Here is a 26808-nt window from a genome sequence, read left to right on the forward strand (position 1 = left end):
CTGATTTGCTTATAAATCCACAAATTAGTGCTTGTGTATGGCAAAAGACTTGAATGCGCAAAGATGTCGTAATCAAAATGCATGGATTGATGCTTTTTGACACTAACCTTGAACCTTTTTCAATGACGGGATTAGAATCTTGCTTCTATTTTGGTGTGCAGTTTTTTCAACTTGGCAGCCAGCATGGCGTTCCATTCAATGTTTATCCATTCCAACCATTGTTCGCCATTGATTTTCCTATCTCACTTTTTCCATCCATTCTTGTAAGGGATTACTCCAGAGGGATGATCGGTCAGGAAGGGTGAGTTTGAGCATTTCATAAGGGAAAAAACATCAAAGTCATTGTAAAATAAAATATTATAGTCTCTTTATACATAATTGATTTCCTTCCTTCAATGTTTATCCATTCCAACCATTGTTGGCCATAGATTTTCCTATTTCACCTTTGCCATCCATTCTTGTGGATTGCTCTAGAGGGACGATGGGCAAAGAAGTGTAAGTTTTGGCATTTCCTTAAGGAAAATTAACATCAAGTCTTTGTAAAATAAAACATCATAGTCTCTTTATGCAGAATTGATGTCCCATTTAACAAATCTATTGTTCTGAAATATTTATAGATGATTGCAAACATGACTAAATCTCTAAACAGTACATTTGAGAGGTCTTGTTATTCACGATATACATATCTTGGGAGACATGAGGCCTTTTACTATCATATGTACTCGTAAGTACCATATCGTACAACACAAACTCACCTGATAGACTCATAGGCTAATAACTACAGAACAAATGGATGCTTAAACTTATAATAGAATGAAATACCATGAACCTTGAAGTTATGAAGGAGAGTTCTCAGCAAAGACTAGTCTGCCGTTTTATAATCTTGATGCCCAAGCCAGCTCTCATCAGGCCCTCTCTTATAGCCCTTTCAATCTTTCATGGAGTTACAATTTCTTTTTGCTGAAGACAATTTAATGCTGTCATGCCCTAAAATTGGTGATCTCTGTCATGTCGCCCATTGGTGGTGTTGCTACGGTAGGTGTACTGGCAGTGCCGCTAGCTCTTGCAACGGAACTGTTATGTTGAAAATCCTGAATGTAACCCGGGCGAGAAGCAACAGGAATTTCCTCTACATCACCAGTCAGCATTGCGACCACTCTAGACATCGGTGGACGCATTGTAGGCACCGCTTGAGTGCAAAGAAGGGCCACTTCAATCACTCTGAGGACTTCTTCGTTTGAGCGTGTTGATTCTATCTCAGGATCCATCAAATCGAGAGGCCTTCCTTGCTCATAAAGATGCCATGTCTGCAATGCCAACAGGCAGTTAGTAATGGCTGGTGTTAAATTGCATTGATCACATATTTGAAGTTCAGAGTGTACACACCCATTCAAGAAGATAAACCATCTTTTGTGGCAAGCTTGTCTCTGTGTTTCTCCTACCACTCACAAGCTCCAATGCAACTACCCCAAAGCTGAACACGTCTGCCTTTTCTGTAAGATGACCCCGCATAGCATATTCTGGTGACAGATATCCACTTCAAAACAGAAATATATAGTGAGTGGTATTATATTACACATTGCAAAGTGCTTTTCGGAGAGCTATTTGCTCGTCCCATAATACATGACAGTATAGTTTTGTTTTCTTGGAAAATATTTTTGATTGTAGTAGGAAAAACTATGACCCGTTGTACTTTAATGAGTTTAGTCAATGTAATTGTAAACCGCTGAATAATTTTATGATCATGAGAAATAATGATAAATTAGTTGTGTTCTAATGTTCATAAAAAAAAATAATTATAGTGATAAATATGTTTATTTTAGAATTTTAATTTAATTATCAATAATTGTTAGATAGAGGGTAGAGATTTAATTTCTAGAGAATATGTTGGAATATTTATAGTAGTATTATAGATCAAAAGTTAATATTTTTTATAAATTTAATAAAAAATTAATTAATTAAAAAAATCATATCAATAAGTGTTACAATAATAATAAGTAGTATTGTAACAAAAGCTATTTATTAGTATAAATTCAAGTACGAGTAAAAAGAGATCAATTTTTTCTCGTGCAAACTTCTTTTAGAGTGTAAAATTTGGAAAAAAAAAATTATCTCATGATAGATCCCAATGAATGTGTAGTGATTATCTATCTCTCTATATATATGATGTGTAATTTTTCATTGTTTAAATCGTACTCTTGAATGCTATATAGAGTATATTGTGCACATTAAAATGGGTTTTTTGATATTAATACATTGTTAAGTATAAATAGTAAAATATTTTATTGATAATTCACATTGAATTTTTTTGTTATTATGAATGAATTACACATATCCCTCTTATTATTCCAATGAGGAAGTGCTTGATATTTTTTATTTTATCTTTTAACTTCAATTATTTTTTTCCTTGGGATATTGAAGATTTTATTATATACAACATTAAAATATTTTCTTTTCAGGTAGATTTTCAAATAGTTTATTAAAATCTTGTGTTGAAATATTTTTGAAAAGTATAATATTTAAACATCTTACTCACTCATATTTTTTTACTTCTTATCTCATTTTAAAGTTATATGAAATTATATTATCTCATATGGATAACTTACTAAACCAGCATATATGAAATTATATTATCTTATATAGACAACTTACTAAAGCCCTCATATTGGGTTGTAGAATGAGCCCCTAAGATCGACAAGTTAATCAACTTCACATTGATCAAAGCTGAACTTACACAGCCCATACTAAGCTGTAGAATAAGCCTCAACAAATTAAAAATTTCTATAATAAAGTGAGATGAATCTCCATGATTAAAAATGATTTTACCTTATATTAATTATTTTTATTATCAATAATATATATATATATATATATATATTGACATAAATATTTTCATGTTTATAACTACAATAATTTAACAAAATATCAAAATTATAATAAAATAAAAAAAACCTATGTTCACTTTTAAAATAATAAAAAATTAATATCAACATAAAATAATATAATAAAGTTAACCTAATAAAAAAATTAATATCAAAATAAACTAATTTATTTATTTATTATAGAAGTGATCAAGCTGCAGACTACTTAGTTCTTTTGAAGAAAAATGATATTTTCTGATAGCTAATGCAATTTCACATGATAATTAAGAAACCAAAATCCAAACTTCCTTACACTGTACCCGCAACTCTGGTGGTGACATGAGTTTTCTTCTCATTGTATAGCTTAGCCAAGCCAAAATCTCCTATCTTAGGGTTGAGAGAATTATCCAACAGAATGTTGCTGGCTTTGATGTCTCGATGAATTATCCGAGTACTGGACTCCTCGTGAAGGTAAGCAAGTCCACGTGCGGTGCCAATACAAACATTGTATCGAATAGGCCAATCCAGCTGTAGCTGATGTTTATTATTACCTGCAACATACATAGCACCAGCCTATTTTTTACCATCCAGTGAATAGAAAACGAAATGTACAATTCAGAAAAACTAATTTAGTTATATATAGCACTGGGCTATTTGTTACTATCTCGTGAGTAGAAAAACGAAATCTTCAATTCAGAAGACTAATGTGTGTGTCTATATATATAATTATATAATTACCAAATAAAGCTTTTTCAAGACTATTGTTTTCCAAGTACTCATAGACCAAGAGTCGATCATCTGCTTCTAGACAACATCCATACAACTTTACAAGGTTCCTATGTTTCACCGCAGATATTACAGCTACTTCATTTATGAATTCGCGTTTTCCTTGTCTAGATTCAGCAGAGAGTTGCTTCACTGCCACCATTTTACCATCTGAAAGAATGCCCTATTTTAATGCCACAATTTAGAATGTCAGTGGTCAAACAAACTTCAGAGAAAACACAAATAATACAGGAAGAAATAATAACTGCTTACATAATTCACTTGTATTGTAAACCGTCTTTGAAAAAAGAATGCAACAGATGGAAAGAGTATTAACAAACCTTATAAACTGCACCATATCCTCCCTCGCCTAACTTATTCTCTCGATCAAAATCTCCAGTTGCAGTTCTCATATCCGCATAGCTGAAAATTTCAATCTTTGAACGGATAATTTTTATTGCTGACAAAAAGAAGAAGTCAACATTAAGATGTAACACGTCAATCGTTGCTCCTTGCAACTAAATTGAACCAGAAAACGTTAGGAGAAAACATTGAAGCATCCCCTGCAAGAGTCCTCAAATCTTGTTATTACCTTCGTCTTCCTCAACATTGGTTGCTGCTAGCTTTTGAGCTCTCCTCCGAAGGAAAATAACCAAAAATATGCATATCAAAACTGCAACAATTCCAATTATGGTTCCAATCATTATTCCTGTCTTTCTTTTGTCTGTCGAGGGTGGTACAGTGACACCAACAGGGGAGGTGGGAGGCACCCCATCAGCTACACACATTCAAAAATCATAAGTGACAATGCAAGCTGAAACAGACAACGCCTTTCCAGTTTCACGATAGAAAAATAATTTGACAGTTAATATAAGAAACATTTTAATACAACCATCTTGAGCCTGGTGCAACATGCCCATCCTTGGTAGAATGGTGTCCTGTGCAGAAATTTCTAATTTAATGAAACACACTACCTTTTATACTTACCACGCGTAGCACTTATAGCTGATACTAATGGTCCATAGACTCCTTGGTTTGGAATACAGCAAGTTCCCTTTCCAGCCCAGAAAAAATGAATTTCAAGAAAGTTTGCTGTTACATTGATATTGTAGAAAGGTTTAAGAACAGCTACATTGGAGCCTCCTGCCTCCTTTCGGATGTCAAAATCTGTTAATACTTTCTTCCCCTGCACCATCATTTTCCCAGGAACAAATAAAAAATTTGCTCAAGGCAAAAGATCAGATAACCACAATTTGTTATTAAAAAAGGACGCAATAAAAATATTTCATCGTATATTACAGCAATAACACTTTTAAGATCAATCGTTAACGATACCTGAACATAAACATCAAAAATGCGTCTTCCAACACTATACCAGAGTGGTGTATCTAAAATCACTGTCTCTGCAAACTGTAAATTTACTGTATAGAGTCCATTCACGAGTCCTAAACCATAATATCGAAGTGAACTGGGAGATAATCGTGCTGACTGATACAGTTCTGTATCTAATGTATTTGTAAATTGAGACTGACTGCTCGCTATATAGGTTGGATTGTTAGAGTCCATAAAATATCCAGTGTCGCTTACTCCCCAGTTTTCTGTACTGCTGACATAGAATGAGGCAGCATTGAGTGTTTCGTTCTCCTGCTCATAAACAACTCCCGTAGCAGAAGTCTTTGGTATGCCTCCACAATTTATGGCAAAGGAAGAATCTAAAAAAATGACGACCCAACATGTGAATTTTATTGTTTTATATTTAAACAATACTGAGATGTGCATTAATGTCAAAAAACTATTCTCTGAGCCATCGCAAATACATGTGATGAAATTTATATTTCAGGACTCGAGAAAATGCAATCAGGTCATTTTTAGCTATGCATATGCATTTAAAATTCAAATGTGTGCCTTTATAATTTACTCAGGCCATTTTTAGATGCACTTATGTTTTTAAAATCAAATGTATACTTTTTGTGGTTCACTCAGATATGAGTATATAGTAAAAACTGATGTGGATAATTATTAATATTTGGTCATAAATAAGATAACAAAATAAAATCCAACCAAATTACAAATTGCAATATTCAAATTAGTATAGAAAACCATATGAATGAAATATGAAAATTTAAACTATCCAAAAATAGATTTCCTCTAATGATCTCATGACCATAAGTTATGACAGATATGCCAACAGGTTGCAAGTCTCGTTGGACAGGAAGACAAATTGTGAAACAGCCTTATGCTAGACAAATAAATGAAATACGTTACTCATATGCACCGTTAGGTTATAGTTTGTTTGGAAACGAGTTTGTAATCTTTGGGGTGCCATAAATGGTTCCTATAATATTATTTAAGAAATCATTTCGCAACTGTTTCGAACCTAAGCCACAAGAACTAACATATATTATTAGAAGTAATGCTTCCTCTGAGCCATCTTAGTATTGTATTTTAAATATTATATTATTAATGTTTGGCTTGGTAAAGTCATTTTATGTTTATAGTTTTGTGCCAAGCACAATTTTGTAAAGGTGGTATTGTTGCTTTTTGAATTTGTATCTAATGTGTACAAAGTCCTTATCATATAATGCAACCTCTAGGGAACGAAGAGGGATGTAGTCGACACCTCACCAACCATTTTCTGCACTTTAGGTTGGCTTTACTTCAATCAAGGGGGCTTCCCTAAGATAAGATTGCTAAATAGTAAGCAATGATGGCTCAAAGTGAAATGAAGAATAGTTTCAACAACAAAAATATTACAGTATGGAAAGACGAGAAGATGATGGTAGATCAAACCCATTGCTTATCCATTTGACATGGAGTCAAAGGATCAAACTATGAAAGATGTTGTTTACATATGATGAACACATGAAGAGATGAAATAAACAAAGTATAACCTTTTTTAATGTGTTAATATGAAATGTGAAACATACATGGAGAATCATTTGAAAGAGTACCTCAAATTATAGCTTGTAGGCATGCTTATCAAATGAAAATGGTAAATTCCAACCAACTCAAACTAGGAAATTTGACCATCAGAAAGACATTTCCATCACATAAGCATCAAAGGCATTGAAAGGGGAATGAACCACCGTCAAAACACAACTAATATGTAAGTTGCAATAACTTAAATGAAGAATAAAAGTACAATCTTCCCATTTATTAGCTCTTCAAAGAATATCCTCTTGCAAGTATTTCCATTGACTAACATTTAACAATTGAATTCCAATACATACACCTCATAAGATAGAAACTTTAGCTCTAACATTACTTTCTAGATATTCAAATAAGCTCAAGGGGGGAAATGATTGAGATTTATGCAAAAACAAAATGAAATATAGACTTAAACAGAAACACAGAGCTACAACGAAAACTGAACTTCAATTCACTAATAAGAAATACTCAAATTGTTTACATGCAGAATGGAAACAATCTAGCTTGGGCGATGGTAGCTTATATCTGAGAAGAGATTTGATGGATACATGTCTACTGAAGTGTGTTACAATGAGGCTTAGAGGCCCTTTTATTATTGAGAAACAATGGAAAACACTAAACATCCAAAAACCTAACCCTAGGAGATGAAGCGCCAAAAGTGTGAGCCTCGTTGGGATTAGTTGGAAGGCCAACTTCTCGGGGTGGTAAGTCCGCCACATGATCTCCATTTGGCATGCACGATACCTTGTTAGAAAGATCTATCTGAGGACAACAAATTTTGCTAGCAAGCCCCTACCCATGGGCGTAGGGGTTGGTGAGTTTTTCAAGAAAAGGTTGTTTGTAGCCTCAAAACGGCTCCGGAAGTTCATGACCCGAAAAACTACCAAAAATAGAAAATTGTGCTAGAATTAAGGAAACTGAAAGGAAACAGTGTTGGGGGTCCAAGCGAAATAGGCAGGTGGCCACTAATATCCACCTCGACCAGAAAACCCCAAATCCAACCATGCAAATGAAGGAGAGAGAACCTTTATATAGGCTTAAGTTCAACTCTCTTATACAATAATAATAATATTTGTTCTCCAAGGAAAATATTAGAAAACACTGAAAATATTTACAATAAAATCTTATGTGGAAAAATTATGATAAAAATTCCAATAGAAAATATTGAATACAAGTATCTACATGAATTTAATGGCATATGTCATCTTCCTCAATCTTCTAGCTCATGCAAACTGCCATTTGTCTTCTCCATGTGCAAGGGCACCCTCCAAGAGTAACCACCATACATAAAATAATAAAATGCCAAGTCAAAGCGGTTAGGCTAATTTTCAAAAGTAGTGTGAAAAATCCAAGTGCAAAACTCCAAAGGTAAGGTTAGTCTCTAGACAATATATGAGTGTGAATGCCAAGTCTCTTGACTAGGGTGCTTCTTATAGAAGCCCTTTGACCAAAAACCATATAAAATTGTCTCCTTTAAACTTGTGGGCCTTAGGAACTTGTGCTTTGTGTCCACATTAAATCCATCACCATAATAAAATATTCTATGCATGCATGTTCCTTTAGAAAGAGATCATTACATAAATTTTGAGGTCTAAAATGGGTCTCCTAAAGAATATTATAAAATAATAGTGGACATAATAAAACAACACTAAATTACATCATCAAATTTTAGAGAAAAAAGAAAAAATTACTTTTTCAACTCATATTTTCAACTTATCTCCCTTCGATTTTACTCAAATTTCAAGCAGGAGCACTCATTGGATGCAAAATTTAATTCCTCATCCAAGGAGTACCCATGTTGCATACTTTCGATGGACCCTGCTACACGAAAAATGAGAAATACATGAAAAATGTGATTGCAATCACGTTTTTCATGTATTTCTCATTTTTCGTGTAGCAGGGTCCATCAAAAGTATGCAACATGGGTACTTCTTGGATGGGGAATTAAGTTCCACATCTAACAAGTGCTCCCACTCAAATTTTGAGGAAAACCATAGGGAGATAAATTGAAAATACGACTTAAAAAAGTAGTTGTTGTTGTTTTTTTTTTTAATGCTTTTACTTTTTTACTCCAAAAATGATGAATCAGTCCCCCATGGTTGACATCATCATCTTGAATCCTATTGGTTCTTATAAAGTTGATTTTGGTTGTACGTTTTTGTTTTGAGACCCATTTTTTACCTCAAAATTTCTCTAATTAGTGCACCATAGATATTTGTGCACTTTAGACAAGTCAACCATGAAGTAACATCAAGAGAACTAAGACGGAGGTCACTATCACCTCGCTAACCCTCCTCTACACTTTATGTTGGCTCTTCTCAAACTAAGGGGGCTTACCTAAGATAGGATTGCTAAATATTAGGAATGATAGCTCAAGGTGAAGTGAAGAGTAGCTTCAGCAAAACAAATGTTGTAGCATGGAAAAACAAGAAAATGATGGTAGATCAAGCCTAGTGCCTATCCATTGGGAATGGAGTCAAGGAAACAAACTAAGAATGATTATTTTTACATATGATCAAGGCATGAAAGAGCTGGAAAAAAAAAATCCTACAATCTTTCTTAATGTGTTAATAAGAAACATAAAATGTACTTGGAGAACATATTGAACGAGAACATCAAAAGATAGCTTATAGATGTGCTTATCAAATGAAAATGGTAAATTACAGCCAACTTGAATTAGGAAATTTTGCCATCACAATGGCATTTCCATAAACTAAACATTAAATGTATTGAAAGGGGAATGAACCACCATCAAGGCACTTCTAATAGGTAAGTTACAACAACTCAAATGAAGAAGACAACTACAATCTTACCATGTATTTAGCTGTTCAAAGCATATCCTTTTGCAAGCATTTTCATCAGCAACATTTAACAATTGAAGCCACCTCATAGGAGAAAAACCTTAGCTCTAACATTATCTTCTAGATCTCCAACTAAGATCAAGAGGAAAAATCCCCAAATCCAACCATGCAAATGAAGGAGAGTGTAAACCCTTATATAGGTTTAATCTCAATTATTTTTACAATAACATACTAGTTTGTTTATTTTGTTTTCCAAGAAAAACATTAGAAAACAATAAAAATATTTTACAATAAAAGTCTAAGAGGGAAAATTAAGACAAAAAATCCCATAGAAAATACTAAATACAAGCTTCTAAATTAATTTGATGCCACATGTTATCTTCCTCAATCTTATAGCTCAGAAAAGGTGCATGCAAACTATCACTTGTCTTCTCCATGTCCAAGGCCATTCTCCAAGACTAACTACCTTAAATAGTACAATAAAATTCCAAGTCAAAGTGGTAGGATGAATTTCCAAAAATAATGTGAAAACGCTAAGTGTAAAACTCCTATGATTAGGATTCTCTACAACAAATGAGTGTGAATGTCAAGTCTCGTAACTAAGGTGTCTCTTCTACAAACCTTTTGACAAAAAACAATATAAAATGTCCTCTTTAAACTTGTGCACCCTAGGAACTTGTGCTTTGTGTCTACATTAAATCCACCACCATAATAAAATATTCCATGAATGCATATGCCCTTAAAGAGAGAGACATTAGAAAAATTTGAAGTCTAAAATGGGTCTCCTAAGGAATATTATAAAATAATAGTGGAAATAAGAAAGACAAAAAACTATTTTTTCAACTCATATTTTCGACTTATCTTCCTATGGTTTTACTCAAATTTCGAGCGCGAGCACTCGTTGGATGCAAAATTTAATTCCTCATCTAAAGAGTACCCATGTTACATACTTTCGATGGATTCTACTACAAGAAAAATAAGAAATACATGAAAAACGTGCTTGCAATCATGTTTTTCATGTATTTATTATTTTCCGTGTAATACGGCCCATCGAAGGTATGCAACATGGGCACTCCTTGGATGAGGAATTAAATTATGCATCCAACGAGTGCTTCTACTTGAAATTTGAGTCAAATAGTAGGGAGATAAGTTGAAAATAAGAGTTGAAAAAATAGTTTTTTTAATTTTTTAATTTTTAATTTTTTTTACCTTTTACTCCAAAAGTGAATGGTGAATCATCTCCCATGGTTGACATCATCATCTTGAATCCTATTGGTTCTTATAAATTTGATTGTACATTTTTGTTTTGAAGCCTATTTTAGACCTCAAAATTTCTCTAAATGTTAGTGTACCCTTTATATTGTGCAATTTGACAAAGTCAACTATGAAGAAACTGCCATAGGGAGTGCACCATGTTGCACATAGTGTTCTCATTAATGAAAACAAGTGTCATTGATGTCAAAGGGGATGTCCAAGACAACAACAGTGTCATCCATAAGTCACAGAAAACAGTATGACATCTAGATAACTCGCATGCCCTCATTAGGTGAAGTCAAAAGAGCTATGTTGTTTATTGAGTTTTTTTAGAAGGTTATGATCCCCTAATGATCCTATGAAAAACATGGTTGGCTATTCCTTGTTGAGACCTTTCCAACAATATATACCACTTTGAAAAACTCCTCCTGGATGAGAATTTATGGCCATTTGAAAATCAACACTTGTAAAGGACCAAAACTATAGGGAAAAAAAAAACCCAACATCAATATGTTAAACAACGTGCAACTCCCGAGTGGAACCCTCACTAATTAATTAAATCCACAATGGATGGTGACAAGACATGCATGAATTTTAACATAGTTGAAGAATATGCACCTTGCTCTGGTCGAACGCTAGATGTACACCAACATGTGTGCTAGTTAACTCAGAGTGGTCCTGCCATAGAAGCCAATCCTGTGATGACACATGGCAGTGTTTGGTTGGTGTTTTGGCAATGAAATGGCCACCTGCATAGTCAACAAGGATGACACGTGGCAGTGTTTGATTGGATGACATTTCCTCCCCACACAATCATCCATTACGTAGCATCAAAGATGACATGTGGCATAATTTCGTTGGATAATTTGGCAATGACATGGCCCTCTACACAATTAGTAGTGAAGATGATGTAGCATTTTCTGGTTGGATGAGGTGATGTTACCAAGATGATGTGGCACCTCTAGGGACTGCCACATGGCAGGTCCAAATGGTAGTTTGTGATTCGTCAAACATCCAAAAACAGATGACATGTGGCACCCCTTATGAGCTACCACATATCATGATGACATAATCATGTGAATGACCATGGACCCCTAGGCTAGGGTCACATGGCAAGGTCATATGATCGAAAGACACTAAACACAAACTTCACATCAACGTTAAGGAACAAAGGAACGACGGTCACCCCTGAGCTCGACTGGGGCCACACTCATGCATATATATATATATATAGGTATTATTTGGAGCAGAATATTTGGAAAAACACCTTAGTGTAATAGTTCATTGGAACCGAGATGAAAAGATCTACAATATGGGATAATGAAAAGTGACCTTTAGGGGCTGGAGAGATCAGAGAGGCAAATTTACAATTTTTCGGTATTAAAAATGTGACTCAAATAAAATAAATTGAAGGAGTCACTTAATAAAGTAAAAAGGAGAAGTCTCTAGAAGGGAAATAAAATAATAAAATAAAAGTGCTTCTAGAAGGTTGGAGAGCTATCCATCAGGGCTTTAAAAGGAAGGGAAGCAAATCATTTTGGAAATCTTGGATTTGAGTATTTTTTTATGGAGAGATTTTCAGAATATGGTTCTCCGCTTCAAGAAGCCCCAAGATGAAAACCTTTGAGTTCTTTGTGTGAGTTCGACGAAACCCCAACCCACTGTTGAGGAGATTTCATTCAGAAATCTCATTGGACTTCATCAACATCATTATGAGCAGATCTATGGATTGGAGTGTGGATCATCCAGATCTCCAATTTGGGCGTCATTTTCAATTGCCATTTTGGAGGCTAGGTTCAACATTGCATTAAATTATTTGGTGGCCATCATTATCTCATCTATTTCCAACTATTTTGTATTGGAACGTATTCTTATTCTAGCTAATATAATAAATCTCATTTTAGCTATAATTGCAACATTTCTTGTTATTCCTCGTGTTACAATATTTTTATTAAAATGTCGAAGAGAAGAACAATGTATTTATGGGATTTATTGCAAATCTAAATAAGTTGCTAGCAATATTTATCATATTGAATTCTACAAATTTTATGGTGTTTTCGAATGTATTCCCTGGAAAAATATTGTCCAAATAAAATCCCTGTGATTTCAACAAAAATATCCAATCAGGATATTACATCTACAGAAGAAAAGGAACGTAACCCAAGTCTCAATATTCTCAAATTCCTCAAGGCATTAGAGAACCAACGCAAGGGCCTGATGACATGGTAGGGTAGTGATGATGTGTCAACATAGGATAGGATATGGACAAGTGAATAGAGATTCAATTAAAATTAGGCTAGGTTACAACAAACCTAGGTGATAGAATAATCCAAGTCATCAAGTTGTTGGAGATCTCAAGCAAAGGTGGTCAATTCGATCGTTATCCTAGGAAAGTCAGGTCAACTAGTTGTTATAATGAATAACATAGTTGTTTGAAGCGTCAAAGTGGAATGCTAAGCCTAATGGACCAATGAAGTTAATGAAGGTACATCTACTAGCTATTAGATAGTCAACAAGTCATCATTTGTACCAAGTCAAACTTTTACCCAAGCAAGTGGAATTGTAGTGGACCAAGTCCAATTTCAAGAAGGGCATTGGTGAGGAACATTGGGCTTCTAGTGGGTACTATTCTTCATCCTTAGTCTTTAGGGCCATGGGTAAAGGGAACATTAGACCAATTTGGTAACTGTGATCTAATATGATCCCTTTGGTGGGAAAACTCATTGATGCAATGTAATATTTTTATAAAATATTACCGAGTCTCCAACATGCGGATGACTAGTGACATATTCTAGAGGAGTCCAACTAGTCATTAACTAGCCATCAATTTTTTTTTATAAAAGGCTAGTCTCCTCCCTAGCAAAATGTTGTTATTTTTTGTGAGATAAGTGCCATTAATAAAAGAATTTCATTTGCAAACCTATATATTTGTACATTGTGTGAGTTGGATTTTACTATCTCTTTTTTTTCTTGGTTTTTTTCTAGTAGATGGTTTAATCTAATATTTTCTCCATTAAGTAAGGTCACATAGAAGCTAGAGGTTTGATCCATTGAGGGGCAATAGAGCCACATGGAGGAGGAAAATTAGGGAGAAATATCGCTTTTTGTCTTGTTGCAGGTGGGTGGCTCCAACAAAAGCTAAACCATTCCAATAGGATGCTTCAACTAAAGAGGGGCTTGTATATCACCACATAGTTGAATTGAAGGGTAAAGAACATCATGCTAGGGGTTGTTCCTAATTGGGTCTGAAAAGTGGAGAAGATCTTAAGTCACAAGTGGGAGCGAATTCTCTCTAAAACCAATCTCACTTCCCTAATATATAGTAGCAAGGCCAACTTAGATAGATGTGTGTTTCATAGGTCAACTCATGAGGTAAAGTTATTGTGGCACAAGGTAAGAATTTGCGACAACCAACTTACGTTTTCAAAAATCCAAAACTTTTCATTTTCTATTCTAGTGTAGGTTTCTTTTGTTGGATAGTGTTGTCATTGATGTCAACCCTGGGGTTTGACTTTGAATAAACTCGATTCGTTGATGTCAAACAATTAATTAACGCTTATTAATAATTGTTTGGATTACATCAAGTTGGAAGCTCCACTATTGGATGGTTGGAAACCCTAAGTTCTAGGTTTGGGTTCCCTGGTCAATGGATATACCCCAAACTCGTGAGAGGTTTTTGATGTGGAAAATCAATAATTTTGTCCTGGAGATCATTCCTAATGGATTCTCCTCGTTGAGATGTTTCTGGTGGTATGTGGTACATCCTGAGAGGCCTCTTGGTTTTAGAGATATTCAAGTTTAAAGATGAAAACCCCAATTTCTGGGCTAGGGCCCCATGGGGTGGTGACATGGCATACTTTTATTGGTTGTTGGGAATTAGACATCAAGCGTGAGAAATTTTTATCATGTTCATGGAAAAATAACCTTAAGAAAGCCCATCACAAGTATCTTGCACCCATAAGGTTCCTACATTCCATTAATGGCTAAAGTGTCTTATTGCTTAGGGCATAATGAAACCAATTAATAGTGTTTATTTAAAAGGATCAACATTTCAAAGTTGTCTTAGGTCTCAAGTTTCCTCCAATGATTACCTTTAAGAAACCCCTCTTATGCCTGCACATGTGTCTATAAAAGGAAGACCTTATCTCCTTCAAATAGCATGAACCTCACACAAAATATCCTTAGATTTGCTCTGAACTTTTTTGGCCTCTTGAGGTAAACCGTAGAGATATTTTTAGGGATATGGTTTTGTTAATTTTCTTCTTTTTGTTTCGGCATTTCGTTGGGGCAAAATTTCTTGCAAGTAGATTGAATTAAGCACTCTCTCGGGAATCGTTTGATTGACCTATTCCAAGACTGCTTCAGAACCTCAGACCTGGTTTTTCTCCATAGAAACTTTGGTCTACTATTTTGGTTTGGGTTTCCATTTCTATAACAAGGGTTTCTTTATATATATTTTCTTGGGTTATGGTGATGCGTATGGGCATTGCATTATTGTAGGTGAAGGATGTGTTTGGTCTTCATTAGCGTTCCCTTACCATACCTCGGTGCCCAAGGAATTGTTGTTTCATACCTTGGCACTTATCAAACAAGACCTCGGCCTTCATCTAATGACCCTCGTCCCTCACTCATTTTGTTTCAAACCTTGGCAAACAAGACCTCGACCTTCATCTAATAAGCCTCAACCCTTAGAACAAACTTGTTTTAGGTCTCAGACTATAAGTTTAGGGCTTAAAAAGAAGCTCCAGGACCTCAGCACATTACATCTTGGACAACAGACTAATCAAATGCGAGTTTGAAATTTTGCATACTAATTTTGAAGGAAGAGGCAAGTGAACTAAAGAACTAGTGGTTCTTCTCATTTCGGGTGATTGTTCTTGATTGAGTAAGTTTGTGTTCATACATGTTTGAAGACCTCCAAGATAGCTGACCCTTCAAGTAAGCAGATTCAAACTATTCTGTGTAATGATTAGCTTCATCAATATTATTGTAGTAGTCAAAAAGGGTGATCTACAACAGTGTTAAGGATTATTGTTAGGGTCAATTTATAAATATACATATACACATACTACAATACTTAATCTGACCTAAAGCAGTGTGTTAGAGTGCCTTAAGCAAGGAATTGAAGGTTGCTCTCCTTAAGATGAAGTTGGTATACATGTTCAAGACCTAGTTATAAATAGTAGTGTACAGGATGCTAATTATTTCATCCTCAGATTGCAACAGTTAGGGTTTTTTTGAACATTATCCTACAGGAAGCTTAATAAGGATCTTGACATCTATTAACAAGGGTCTTCAGTGTAAGTCTATCAGTGCCCTCTATATTTATAAGACAAGTGATCTACCTCACATAACAACAACTTTGATGACCTTAAAGTGGCATGACTTGAAAATATTGATGGTATTGTTGTGGCTTGACATGACATGTAACAATGGCTAATATATCACAACGTGTTTGTGAAATCATCCTTGAATATTGATAATAACAACAATTATGGTTAGTGATATATAGCAGTGGTAGTGTTTGATTCATTGATGTGATAATGATAATAACTCTATGATACAACTGTGATTAGAAAGTGTAGTGATTTTCATTTGTGAAAGTTGACTACAGTGATCTTGTAAAGGACATTGACATGACTCTTTTTACAGCGGTGATATGATGCCTTGACTTGACTTGGGAAGGAAATGACAGTGATCCTATGCATGATTAAAAAGTGAGACAGGAACAACTGAGTGAGTTTGATGACAATAGTTTTAGAAGTACATGACTTAGATGAACAATAACAACAGTGGGAGATTCATTGGTTTGCAATAAGAGTTTGGGTTTCATAGTTTTATCTATTATAAGACATATGCTAATAGCCCTCCTTGGGAAAAGTTTGAGACAATTGCTAGCGGGTCATAGGGATGACCTATAACATCTTGGTTTGAGCTATCATTAGACTTCAGTGCCCTGTACTTGCAACAACATTAGCAACTTGGCACAGTGGTTTGGAGAGACTGCCTTATGAGCCTTTGAACGCATATTCATTTGTGAGCAGTGCAGTACAGTGACACTGACCATTGCAGGTCACATGAGTACATGATTAGATTGCACAATGATTGTGTTGTGATTTGGTATAGCTAGGATTGACAGTAAATTCTTAGTTTGATGTGTAGATTGTGCAGTAGTTTGGTTTGGCATTGTGATTAAGCAGAGGCAGGAGAACAATGTTTGTAGTACAATAGTGCAATGGTCAGATTGAGCAGTGTTATGCAGTCAGGCTACCAAGACTTAACAGTGATAGACATACTGAACAAAGCAGCAATATCTTCGTTACAGTTTTATTATATTGATTCAGAGCACAGGGGGATCTAGTCTAAAAATTGTGAAACATGGTCCATCACCTCGTTAGGGTGGCAGGGTGGTACAAGGAAAGTGATTGGAGTCCCCTTTAGGTTGTGGCCTGAGAACACTTCAGGGCGGCAAGGTGGTACTGGGGTAGGTTGTAGCCTGCACAGGGTGTTGGAGTGTTATTTCAGTGGGACTTGATAAATCACATGATGTTGGAGTGTCCATCAAGTAGCAACTGGTAAACAGAGTGTTGGAGCACTTGTCAGGTTGGGGTCTGACATCCAAGGCATTGGGGTGTCCTTCTAGTTGCATCTAGTTAACAGGGCATAGGAGTGTCCTACAGGTTGCAGCTTGTAAATCAAGGGGTTGGAGAGCCTCCTTCAGTGGAAGCTGAAAACTTGATGTAATTATTCTTTTGAAGAAGAAGACAAATATTAAAAAGTGTTCAGTGGTTTTTGACGCGGAGGGGGTTTTCCACCTAAAACTCCTTGTCCATTGTCTTGATTATTGTGCATTGTTGAATGGTATTGTTTACTACTTTTGCTATCTGATATTGTTTCATGTTAAATATTGCTGAAGATTAACTAATGCTCTAAAGAGATTAATAAGTTGTTAATTTCTAAAAAATACTGATTCACCCCCTTTTAGTATTTCCAACATCTTTACTTGCTGATTTTAATTTTTTTTATCAATAATAGCAAGTTTGTTCGCCTTTGGATATTAAAGATAAAAGTTAGATCTAATCCTAGGCTTCGATACATTGATTTTGGGACTATTTTTGCTTGTATCAATTTTTTTTCTTGAAAATATGCATTTTTCCTTGCCATTACACAGATATTTGCAATCTTTAGGAGGCTTCAAACACTATATAGGTAAGTATCTTGACTTAGGACTCCATTCATTAGTTCTATTTTGAAATATATTTTTTATTTTGTTGTTATAGAGCCATATAATAATTCTTTTTATCCATTCCTATAATAAATTTCTTCCTGGAAATTTTCTAGGCATTAGAGAACTTTTGAGGTCTAAAGTGGGCCTCCTAAGAAAAATGTACAGCCAAAATAAACTTTTTAAGAACCAAAAGAATTCAAGATGATGGTGTCAACCATGGGGGATGATTCACCATTTTTGGGGTAAAAAAATAAAAAGATTAAAAAATAATAAAATAATAAAACAACTTTTTCAACTTGCATATTCAACTTATCTCCCTAATGCTTTACTCAAATTTTGAGCGGGAGTACTCGTTGGATGCAAAATTTAATTCCTCATTCAATGAGTACCCATGTTGCATACTTTTGATGGACCCTACTATACGAAAAATGAGAAATACATGAAAAACATGATTGCAACCACATTTTTCATGTATTTTTCATTCTTCGTGTAGCAGGGTCCATCGAAATTATGCAACATGGGTACTCTTTAGATGAGGAATGAAATTTTTCATCCAATGAGTGTTCCCGCTCAAAATTTGAGTAAACCCATAGGGAGATAAGTTGAAAATACGAGTTGAAAAAGTAGTTTTTTCCCCCCTCTGAAATTTGATGATGTACTCTAATCTTATTTTATTATTTCCACTATTATATTATAATTTCCTTAGGAGGCTCATTTTAGACCTCAAAACTCCCCTAATGCATAACACCCAAAGGCACTGTGTTCCAAAACTGCAGTAATACAATTTTCATCTTGCTGGAAATTGCAATTTATTGTTGTTCAAAGGCTTGGAAGTGATCTTTTAAGATCCATCTAACACCTTCCAACCTCCCCACACCTAAATCAATGATCTAGTAGTGCTTAGGCATCAATTGGGTGACCTTCCAAGGGGAATCAGTTGTACTGACAATTTACTTTAGAATTTGCAATATGTAGTTATAGGGCAGTAAGATGATTTGTTCTAGAACCCCCATAACCAGGGGTTGAAACACAAAAATAACTATTGGATATGGTTTGTACATTTTCTCTACACCATTTTCTACTACTTATATGTTATATTTAACACAATTGTGTATAGTGTTTTGTTGGTTTTAGTTTTCTGCTGCAAATTTACATATAGAAAATCAGCAAGGCAACCCCTAATTATCTCCTCCACCTCACCTTTTGACTCCATTTAAGCGACTGACCTTACTTAGATTGGTTGGGGTATTGAGTAGGCATCCTCCTTTGGCCTTTTAGGAGAAAGTTGGGCGTAAAGAGTGGGGGTTTCGGCCAGGGTGACATTGGGCCCTGTTACCATTTTGCTTAGCAGGTTGTTGAGGATCTTGTACAACTTGCTATGGATGGTACACACAGGATAAAGTCCCACTCTCACCTCAGCCTAAGTCCCCATTCTTTAAGCCCAACTCCTACCAAAAAGGGTTATGGGAGGCTTTTCGTGAATGACTCCAGCCAATCATTACAAGACAATGCCTTATAATGCAATCAAATGGCTAAAGTTGAGGAGTTTCACTGTTATCCTGCTATTCTACTATAACTATCTGCATAAAATCTTTTAAAAATCAAGAAGTACATCAAATAATATAGAATATAACAAATAAATAATTAAAATTGATGTACATGAAATATACTTACCAGATATATGTTTATTTCTATGATTTTTCACCTAGTTAGATGGGTTACTATATAAAATTGCTTTATGTCCTGCCTTGACAGGTCTGTAAGTTCTGCAATAACACTAACAACAAGCAAGAAACACTCAAACTTCACTAACTATAGCACGTAAATAGTCAAATTTGGTGCACAAAAAATATCCTAACCGAATATATAATTTTCTCAGTGAATAAATGGTTGGTTAGGAGGCTTGTTGTGTAAAACAACTAGATGCCCTGTTTTTACATGACTTTAATTTCTGTAAAAAGATGCAGAAATCAGCAAGCCAACCCCTTGAGAACACACCCAAAAGTTCCTAGACAATTTTAGATCTTGGATCTAGGGTGGAGAGGTTAGAAGGTAGAATAATGACCATTTACGTCACTTCTAAGCCTTTAGACATGAAATAAAATGAATTTCTAGCAAGCTGGAAAATCAAATTATGAGGTTTTGGGTTTGAAAACCCCTGGGTACACAATCTAGAGCTTTATTTCAGCAACTGTGATATTCCCACTTAGCATTATTGCTAAGTGAAATATCAATTTTGATAAATTTTGTCTTAATTCATGTTTGCATTTAGGAAATGTGGGTTTAGATGCCCCACATTGATTTTTATTAAAAGCAAGTCCCATACATTAGAGGTGGAGGACAATATAGAGCCCCTAGTGGAGCGTGGGGGCCACACATGGAGAATTGCGGCCCACATGGAGAATACGCATGCCTTGGAGGGAAATTCGGTGGGAGGAAATTGAGATCGGCCCACATGAGCAAGTTGGAGGCATTTTGACAAAAAGGAAGGGAAGACACTCACTTGGTTATTCATTCGTCTATTCAGAAATCTTGTCTTTGACATACCACGCTTGAGCTGAAGCCAAGTTTGCAAGTGCTATTTAGCACACGAGTGTTTCTGAGTGGAAATCTCAACCCTTGCTTCGGTGGACTTTGAGTGCCAGCCCAAGGAGGGAGTTCCATCCATTTTTTATTGTTCCAACAGTGGGAGTGCGAGTTTGTGGGGAGGAGACACTAGCAGTAGCATAGGGACTGTGTAGTGCTTGGAGGAGGCACACTTGGGAGTTGAGGAGTGAAGGGAGTTTGGGCCTGAGATTTGAGGAGGAGCCTAGGAGATTATTTGCTTGGAGATTGAAGCTATTTTTGGGGGTATTTGCAGTAGGATTGACAGGTGGGTCGAATTTCCCAGCAATACAACCATAGAGGGAAAAGAGGCTGAAATTCCAATGTCAGCCATAACCCAATTCCTTCGTGGGTTATTCTGGGTATTTGGTGGAGAGGCCAGGGTTAATTTCCTAGAATTTTATGAGCATCGGTGGAGGCCCTAGCAGTGTATTTTTGGGCAATTCAGTGCAGGGCTAGGAGATGGAGCATCAACATACTGGAGGGGAACCTCTTATTTTTCATTTGGGGCTTAGCTAGCTTGCCTTGAGCAAGCCCAAGTGCACTCTTTCCAGCACCTCATTGTACCCTCTTCATATTCTAATAAAATGGCTCAGTAGCGTAGTTTTTGGTGCATATTAAAGGTCTGATTCATGTGTTTAATTTTTGTGGCTTTTTGTCTATGTATGATTTGTTATTTACTGTAAAAATTCCCTAGGTATATTACAGTGGTATCAGAGCTCATAGACTTGGCTTAGCCTGTGGGAGAAGCGCAATCTATGACACCAGAAGACAAGCAGAACATCACTTACCAGAGGCAAAGGTACAGGAGTAGGGAAAGGGAGTTTGAGATTACTCCTGATTTAGAGGCACGTGGGAAGACAGTCTTTGTAGCAGAGAGGGGGGAACCAAGCAGTAAGGAAGAAGCAGCATTTGATAGCCACTTTAAGGCTTTGAATGACTTGGCTAGGGGACAAAAAGAGATGTTGGAGGAGATCAAGCAACAAAACAGGGACAAGGGCCTCCACAATGAATTCCTTTTTGGGGAGACATCAGGAGCCTCACAGCAGTACAACCATCCTTCATTGGCCACTCACCCAACATGCTAAGTGGGCCATCCAGAACCATGTTGCCTGCTTTCTTACCATCAACACCCAGTGAGCATGGGGGACCAGATGATCAAATGCCCATGGGGGATTTCATCAGGGAATGGAAAGCAATGGGGGGAGATTTCGAAGTGACCTTGTCAGTTAAAGATTATTGTCAGCTCAAACAGAATGAGAAGGGCAGGTACAATGGGGGGTAGAATTCACAAAACTCAGAGCTACAATACACTGTTGGGAGGATGTATTTCCCCACATATGATGATTCTTCCAAGTGCATAGCTCAAGCTTGGGTGGCGAAGCTGGATACTTATTTCCAGCTTAATCAAATGACAAAGATGGAGGCCATCAAAATGGCTACCCTGCACTTGGAAGGGGAGGCGCATGAGTGGTGGTTTTATGGCCTATCCACATTTAGGGCTTTCCAGGTGACTTAATATGAAGACCTCACATAGAGAGTGGTGGAGCATTTTGATAGGAGGGATTTGGAGGCTCACGTTAGAGAATTGACCCAAATTAGACAAATCAGCCAGCCAAAGCACTACATATCATCGTTTTTTAGGGTTTCACTTATGGTGCCATACCTATCCGAGGTTAGGAGGGTGTATACTTTCATAGAGGGGTTGTTGGAGCCACTGCGTGGACTGGTGAAGTCATGCAAACCCTCGACTTTACAGGACGCAATGACTTGTGCTAGGGACTTACAGGGGGGCATCCCAAGACCAGGGCATCTTTTCCCTCACGCGCTTCCTACCCACAGAAGGGAGGTGACACTAGAGATCCACCAAGGAGAGCCAACTAGGGGCGTGGAAAGTTGGATGAGGAGACCTAGAGAGACCTTCAAAGGAGGAAGTTGTGTTTTACCTGTCACGAACCATGGGCTCTAGGCCATAGATGCGCAGCGGGAAAGGCTCACTACATTGAGGTCTTTTTTGATAGTGATGGGGAGGATGATGCGTATTTGGAGATGGGAGGAGATGACAGCGTAGGGCAGGCAGATAGTGGGCCACCACCACCACCCCCACCAGGGGGAGCTCCTTTCACTCCATCATGAGGGGTCCTCACATCTCTACGTAGGGTACCCAAGTCTTTGATCATGAGGATCAGGGGCAGCGTGTCTCAATTTTAGTAGACAGTGGGGATACCCACAATTTCGTTGATGCACAGATGGTCCAGAGGAGGGGTATCACAACTGAGGAGTTTGAGGGCTTTTTGGTTCTGGTGCCAAGACCATGTAGTTCACACGTTATGTTCCAACTTTGACAGTGACCACGAGGAACTAGTTAGTGACAGATCACTTCTTCTTGGTGAATGTGTCGGACACCAATGTGGTGATGGGTGTCCAATGTCTCTACTCTCTTGGCAGAGTCACTACTGATTGGAGGAAGTTGGAGATGGAGTTTATAGGGCTAGATGGCAAACCAATTTTGCTATGGGGCATGCACTCTTACCCTCCACAAACTATTTTGTCCCACAGGATGGAGGTGGATCTGAGACACGGGGACATTGAGTGGGCTATGGAGTTGAGCATTTCAAGGCCGGGGGTCAGCCCAAGCCACCACACCCAGATATACAGGCCATTTTGGACACGTACCCAGTAGTGTTTGGAGACATACCGTCGGGTTAACCACCTAACCGAGTGTTTGAGCATACTAATGAGCCCGAGCCGAGGGTACATCCCTGATTACTACCCCTTACCGACATCCCAAGGCATACCGGGATGAGATAGAGAGGGTTATTCATGAGTTGTTAGCACTTGGGTACATCAAGCCTAGCTCTAGCCCTTTTGCTTCATCAGTTGTTCTAGTGAAGAAGAAGGATGGGTCCCTATGGATGTGCATTGACTACAGGGCCCTAAGAAGACCATGAAGAAACGCTACCCTATCCCACGCATAGATGAGTTGATGGACAAGCTAAGGGGAGCGAAATTATTCACCAAGATTGATCTACACTCACGATACCACTAGATCAGGACGAGGGACCAGGATGTACCTAAGACCGCTTTCAGGTGCCACTATGGGCACTTCGAGTTCCTGGTTATGCCTTTTGGTCTAACCAACGCACCAGCCACTTTCCAGTCCTGCATGAACCACGTGTTTCGTGGGCAGCTACGGAAGTTTGTGTTGGTGTTCTTTGATGACATCTTGATCTAGAGCCAGACATGGGAGGAGCACTTGCAGCACTTAGAGGCAGTGTTGTGCATTTTGGAGCAGTAGTTCTATGCGAAATTGTTTAAGTGCAAGTTTGGCTTGACAAAGATGCTCTACCTAGGGCACGTCCTTGGGGAGAAGGTGTGAGGGTCCACGAGGAGAAGATCAGGGCCGTCCGGGATTGGACAGAGCCCCGAAATGTGACAAAATTGAGGGGATTTGTGGGCATCTGCACTTACTATAGGAAGTTCATAAAGGGCTTCTCTCAATTGGCAGCTCCCCTCACCGATTTGATGAAGAAGGGGGCCTTTGAGTGGACAGCTACAACGCAGGAGGCTTTTGATCGCCTCAAACAGCTCATGAGCAGTTGTCCTGTATTGGCACTTCCAGATTTCACCTAGCCCTTTTTGTTGGAGTGTGATACATCCGGAGAGAGTATAGGCGTAATTTTGATGCAGGGAGGACACCCCATAGCCTTTGAGAGTCGGAAACTATTGCCCCATGAGAGGTTGTACTCTATTTATGACAAGGATATGCTAGCCATCATGCATGCGCTAGCCAAGTTCAAACAGTGCTTGGTGGGAATTGATTCAGGGTCAAGACCAACCACAACAGCCTCATGTTTCTCTTGGAGCGGAAGTAGTTGCAAGAGAGGCCACAAAAGTGGGTGAGCAAGCTCCAAGCGTACGACTTTAAGATTGAGTATGTCAAAGAGAAGCACAACGTGGTGGAAAATGCATTGTCCGAGAGACTGGATACCCTTTCTCTGATGAGCATTGCCCCAGATTGGAGACCGCAGTTACTAGTGGAGTACACCAAGGACTGATTTGCATGTGAGGTCCTTGATGGGGCGGTGACAGATGACCAATACAGGTTGATGAATGAGGTTATTTACTTCAGAGATCGGATTTACTTGGTGCCTAACTTGCAATTGAGGGAGAAGATTTTACAGGTTGCCCATGACTCACCAGTAGCATGGCACTAGGGGTTCACAAAGGCGTATAGGGCCATCAGGGAGCGTTTTGCTTGGAGGGGCCTAAAGGATGACGTTCTGAGGCATGTTAGGGAGTGTGACACAGTCAGAGGAACAAGGTGTTGATTTCTGTAGCATCAGATGTGCTCTAGCCTCGAGATTTTGCAAAGAGGCTAAGACACATGCATTCTCCAAGACCCAGAAATTGTTTGGGAAAATTCCACCTAGAGATGGTTTAATTAAACTAATTAATCATTTTTAATGTATTCATAAGTCTAAACTTAGAAAATGTGATTAATTAAAGGGTATTAATTAAATTTGGTGCGAATCTTCTAGAAGAAGACGAGGATCAACTCCCAGTTAATCTTAGCCCTTGATTATGATTTAATCTTGGCTATTGGTTTTACAACGAGAGATTATAAGAAGAATCTTGATGGGCACTTGAAGCACATATTGAGATAGTGAGATCAAAGATCGAATTTCTCAAGAGTAGCAGCGTTGAGTTGCTGGAGCGAGATCGAGTGATCTTCTTGCAGTGAGGGGTAAGGATAGTAGTCCGGATGAGATTTTTCCAGATCTGGAGAGTGCAAAGCAGAGAGGGCATAGAGCATTTCAGTGATGCAGCACGGTGCCATGAAGAGGCAGTGCAAAGCTTCAGAGGGAGTTTGAAATCTAGCTAGGTGAGTCGAGATCCAGTGCCAGAAGTTGGGGTGTGAGACCAGAGGGCCAGAAGGTTGAATTTCCCGACAGCAGGAGATTAACAAAGGAGGTGACGCAGAGCCTAGCCAGTGTGACACAGATCTATGTAGGAGTGACGTAGAAGCTGTGCAGAGGCAACGTGGGGCCAACCAACCAGCCCCTGATTAGTGTCGGATCTCCCGAATCAGTGTGAGATTTTTCTCACTAACTCTTTGTCGGCATTTCTCTGTATCGGATAGCCAGTTTGGGCATCCAACAATTTGTACTCAGATTTACTACTGCATAATAATTAAAACCCTCAACGGTTGCACCGGTTTTCCCACATTGGGTTTTTCCGGGGACATTTTCCAAAAACAATTGTTTTGATGTGTTTGTTTATTTCTCTCCAGTGCAGTATTTAGGTTCAACAGTATTTTAGTAGTGTGGGCTGCAGTGTATGTATTTCAGTATTTGCCGTAGAAAACTGCGTTGTGAAAAGCGCGATTAAATCGCGCTTTTTTGAAAAAATCGCGCTTTTTCCCCGCGCCGATTTAATCGCGCTTTTTACACGAAAAAACCGGCTATCTTTTTTTGCCGATTTTTTTCTGAAAAAAGCGTGCTTTTTAAAAAAAAACGCGATTTTTTTCCGAAAAAAGCTCGGGGTTGCCAGGACAGCACGATTTTATAATTTTTTTTTTTTGGTTTTTCATTTGGTCATTTGGGTTTTTTCATGCAATTTTTTTTGAAAGAAACAAATAATTTTTGAGTGGGGCAGCTTAATGATCAAGTCTAGGCCCTAGTATGGATATGCTATTCATGGTAATGTTAAATTCTTAAAGTAAAAGTGACATTCTCCTTAATCTTCATTTTCATCCTTTTACTTAAATTTTTAACATTACCATGAAATGACTCAGGATGTTTGAGAGTGGTTCCAGCCTCATTGGATTTCATATGGAGAAAGTAGAATTTTAGATTTCATTTAAAATCCAACAGACTTATCAGTTTTTCGGGATTTCAGGATTGGGAGATTGTAATGTTTCCAGGTGACACCACCTGCTCGGGCTACCCCTGCCACTAGTAGAGGATGTGGTCTACCTCCTATAGCTCCTACTTCTAGTTCTTCAGCTTCTAGAGCACATCAGACTCCATTGCCATCTCCACCAGCACAGGCACCAGCATCTACATCTAGAGGGAAAGGGAAAGCTGTGGCATTTTCTCGCAAGAGGGGCAGAGGAAATCAATAGGATTAGACCTCATTTCATTGTATATGACATGATGAGATACATTATCATATTTTTTTTTGATATTTTGAGGCTGAGTTGGGACTCGGGAGTCAAGACTTACTATTCAGGGCATGATTCAATGTTATGTGTGATTTTAGCGCTAGAAATGATATTAAACATTGAAGAGAGGTTCCATACAGGTTGGAAGAGATTTTTAATTCAATGGAAAAACCTGTGAGCAATTTATGAAACCGATGTTTC

At 37.5% G+C, this 26808-nt stretch overlaps 1 protein-coding gene across 2 annotated transcripts in view; it reads right to left on the reverse strand.

Moving 5' to 3' along the window:
* Window positions 1–355: 355 nt before the first annotated feature.
* LOC149227593 (putative LRR receptor-like serine/threonine-protein kinase At1g56140) overlaps window positions 356–26808 on the reverse strand; it is a 353957-nt gene continuing 327504 nt past the window's right edge. The window contains exons 14-21 of one of the 2 annotated variants that reach the window (XM_089377820.1): window positions 4962–5338; window positions 4614–4812; window positions 4219–4299; window positions 3968–4086; window positions 3600–3810; window positions 3175–3412; window positions 1387–1537; window positions 356–1307 (exon numbers count right to left, since the gene is read on the reverse strand). In XM_089377820.1, the coding sequence (XP_089233946.1) occupies window positions 981–1307; window positions 1387–1537; window positions 3175–3412; window positions 3600–3810; window positions 3968–4086; window positions 4219–4299; window positions 4614–4812; window positions 4962–5338 (1703 nt within the window). In that variant the 3' untranslated portion in view covers window positions 356–980. Of the gene's footprint in view, window positions 1308–1386; window positions 1538–3174; window positions 3413–3599; window positions 3811–3967; window positions 4087–4218; window positions 4405–4613; window positions 4813–4961; window positions 5339–26808 lie in introns of both variants that reach the window. The other variant, XM_089377819.1, reaches the window with a different exon arrangement.

Source organism: Pinus tabuliformis, chromosome J (assembly GCF_031772625.1).
Source record: "Pinus tabuliformis cultivar Carrire ecotype Pingquan chromosome J, CPIR1, whole genome shotgun sequence".
Lineage (NCBI taxonomy): Eukaryota > Viridiplantae > Streptophyta > Pinopsida > Pinales > Pinaceae > Pinus > Pinus tabuliformis.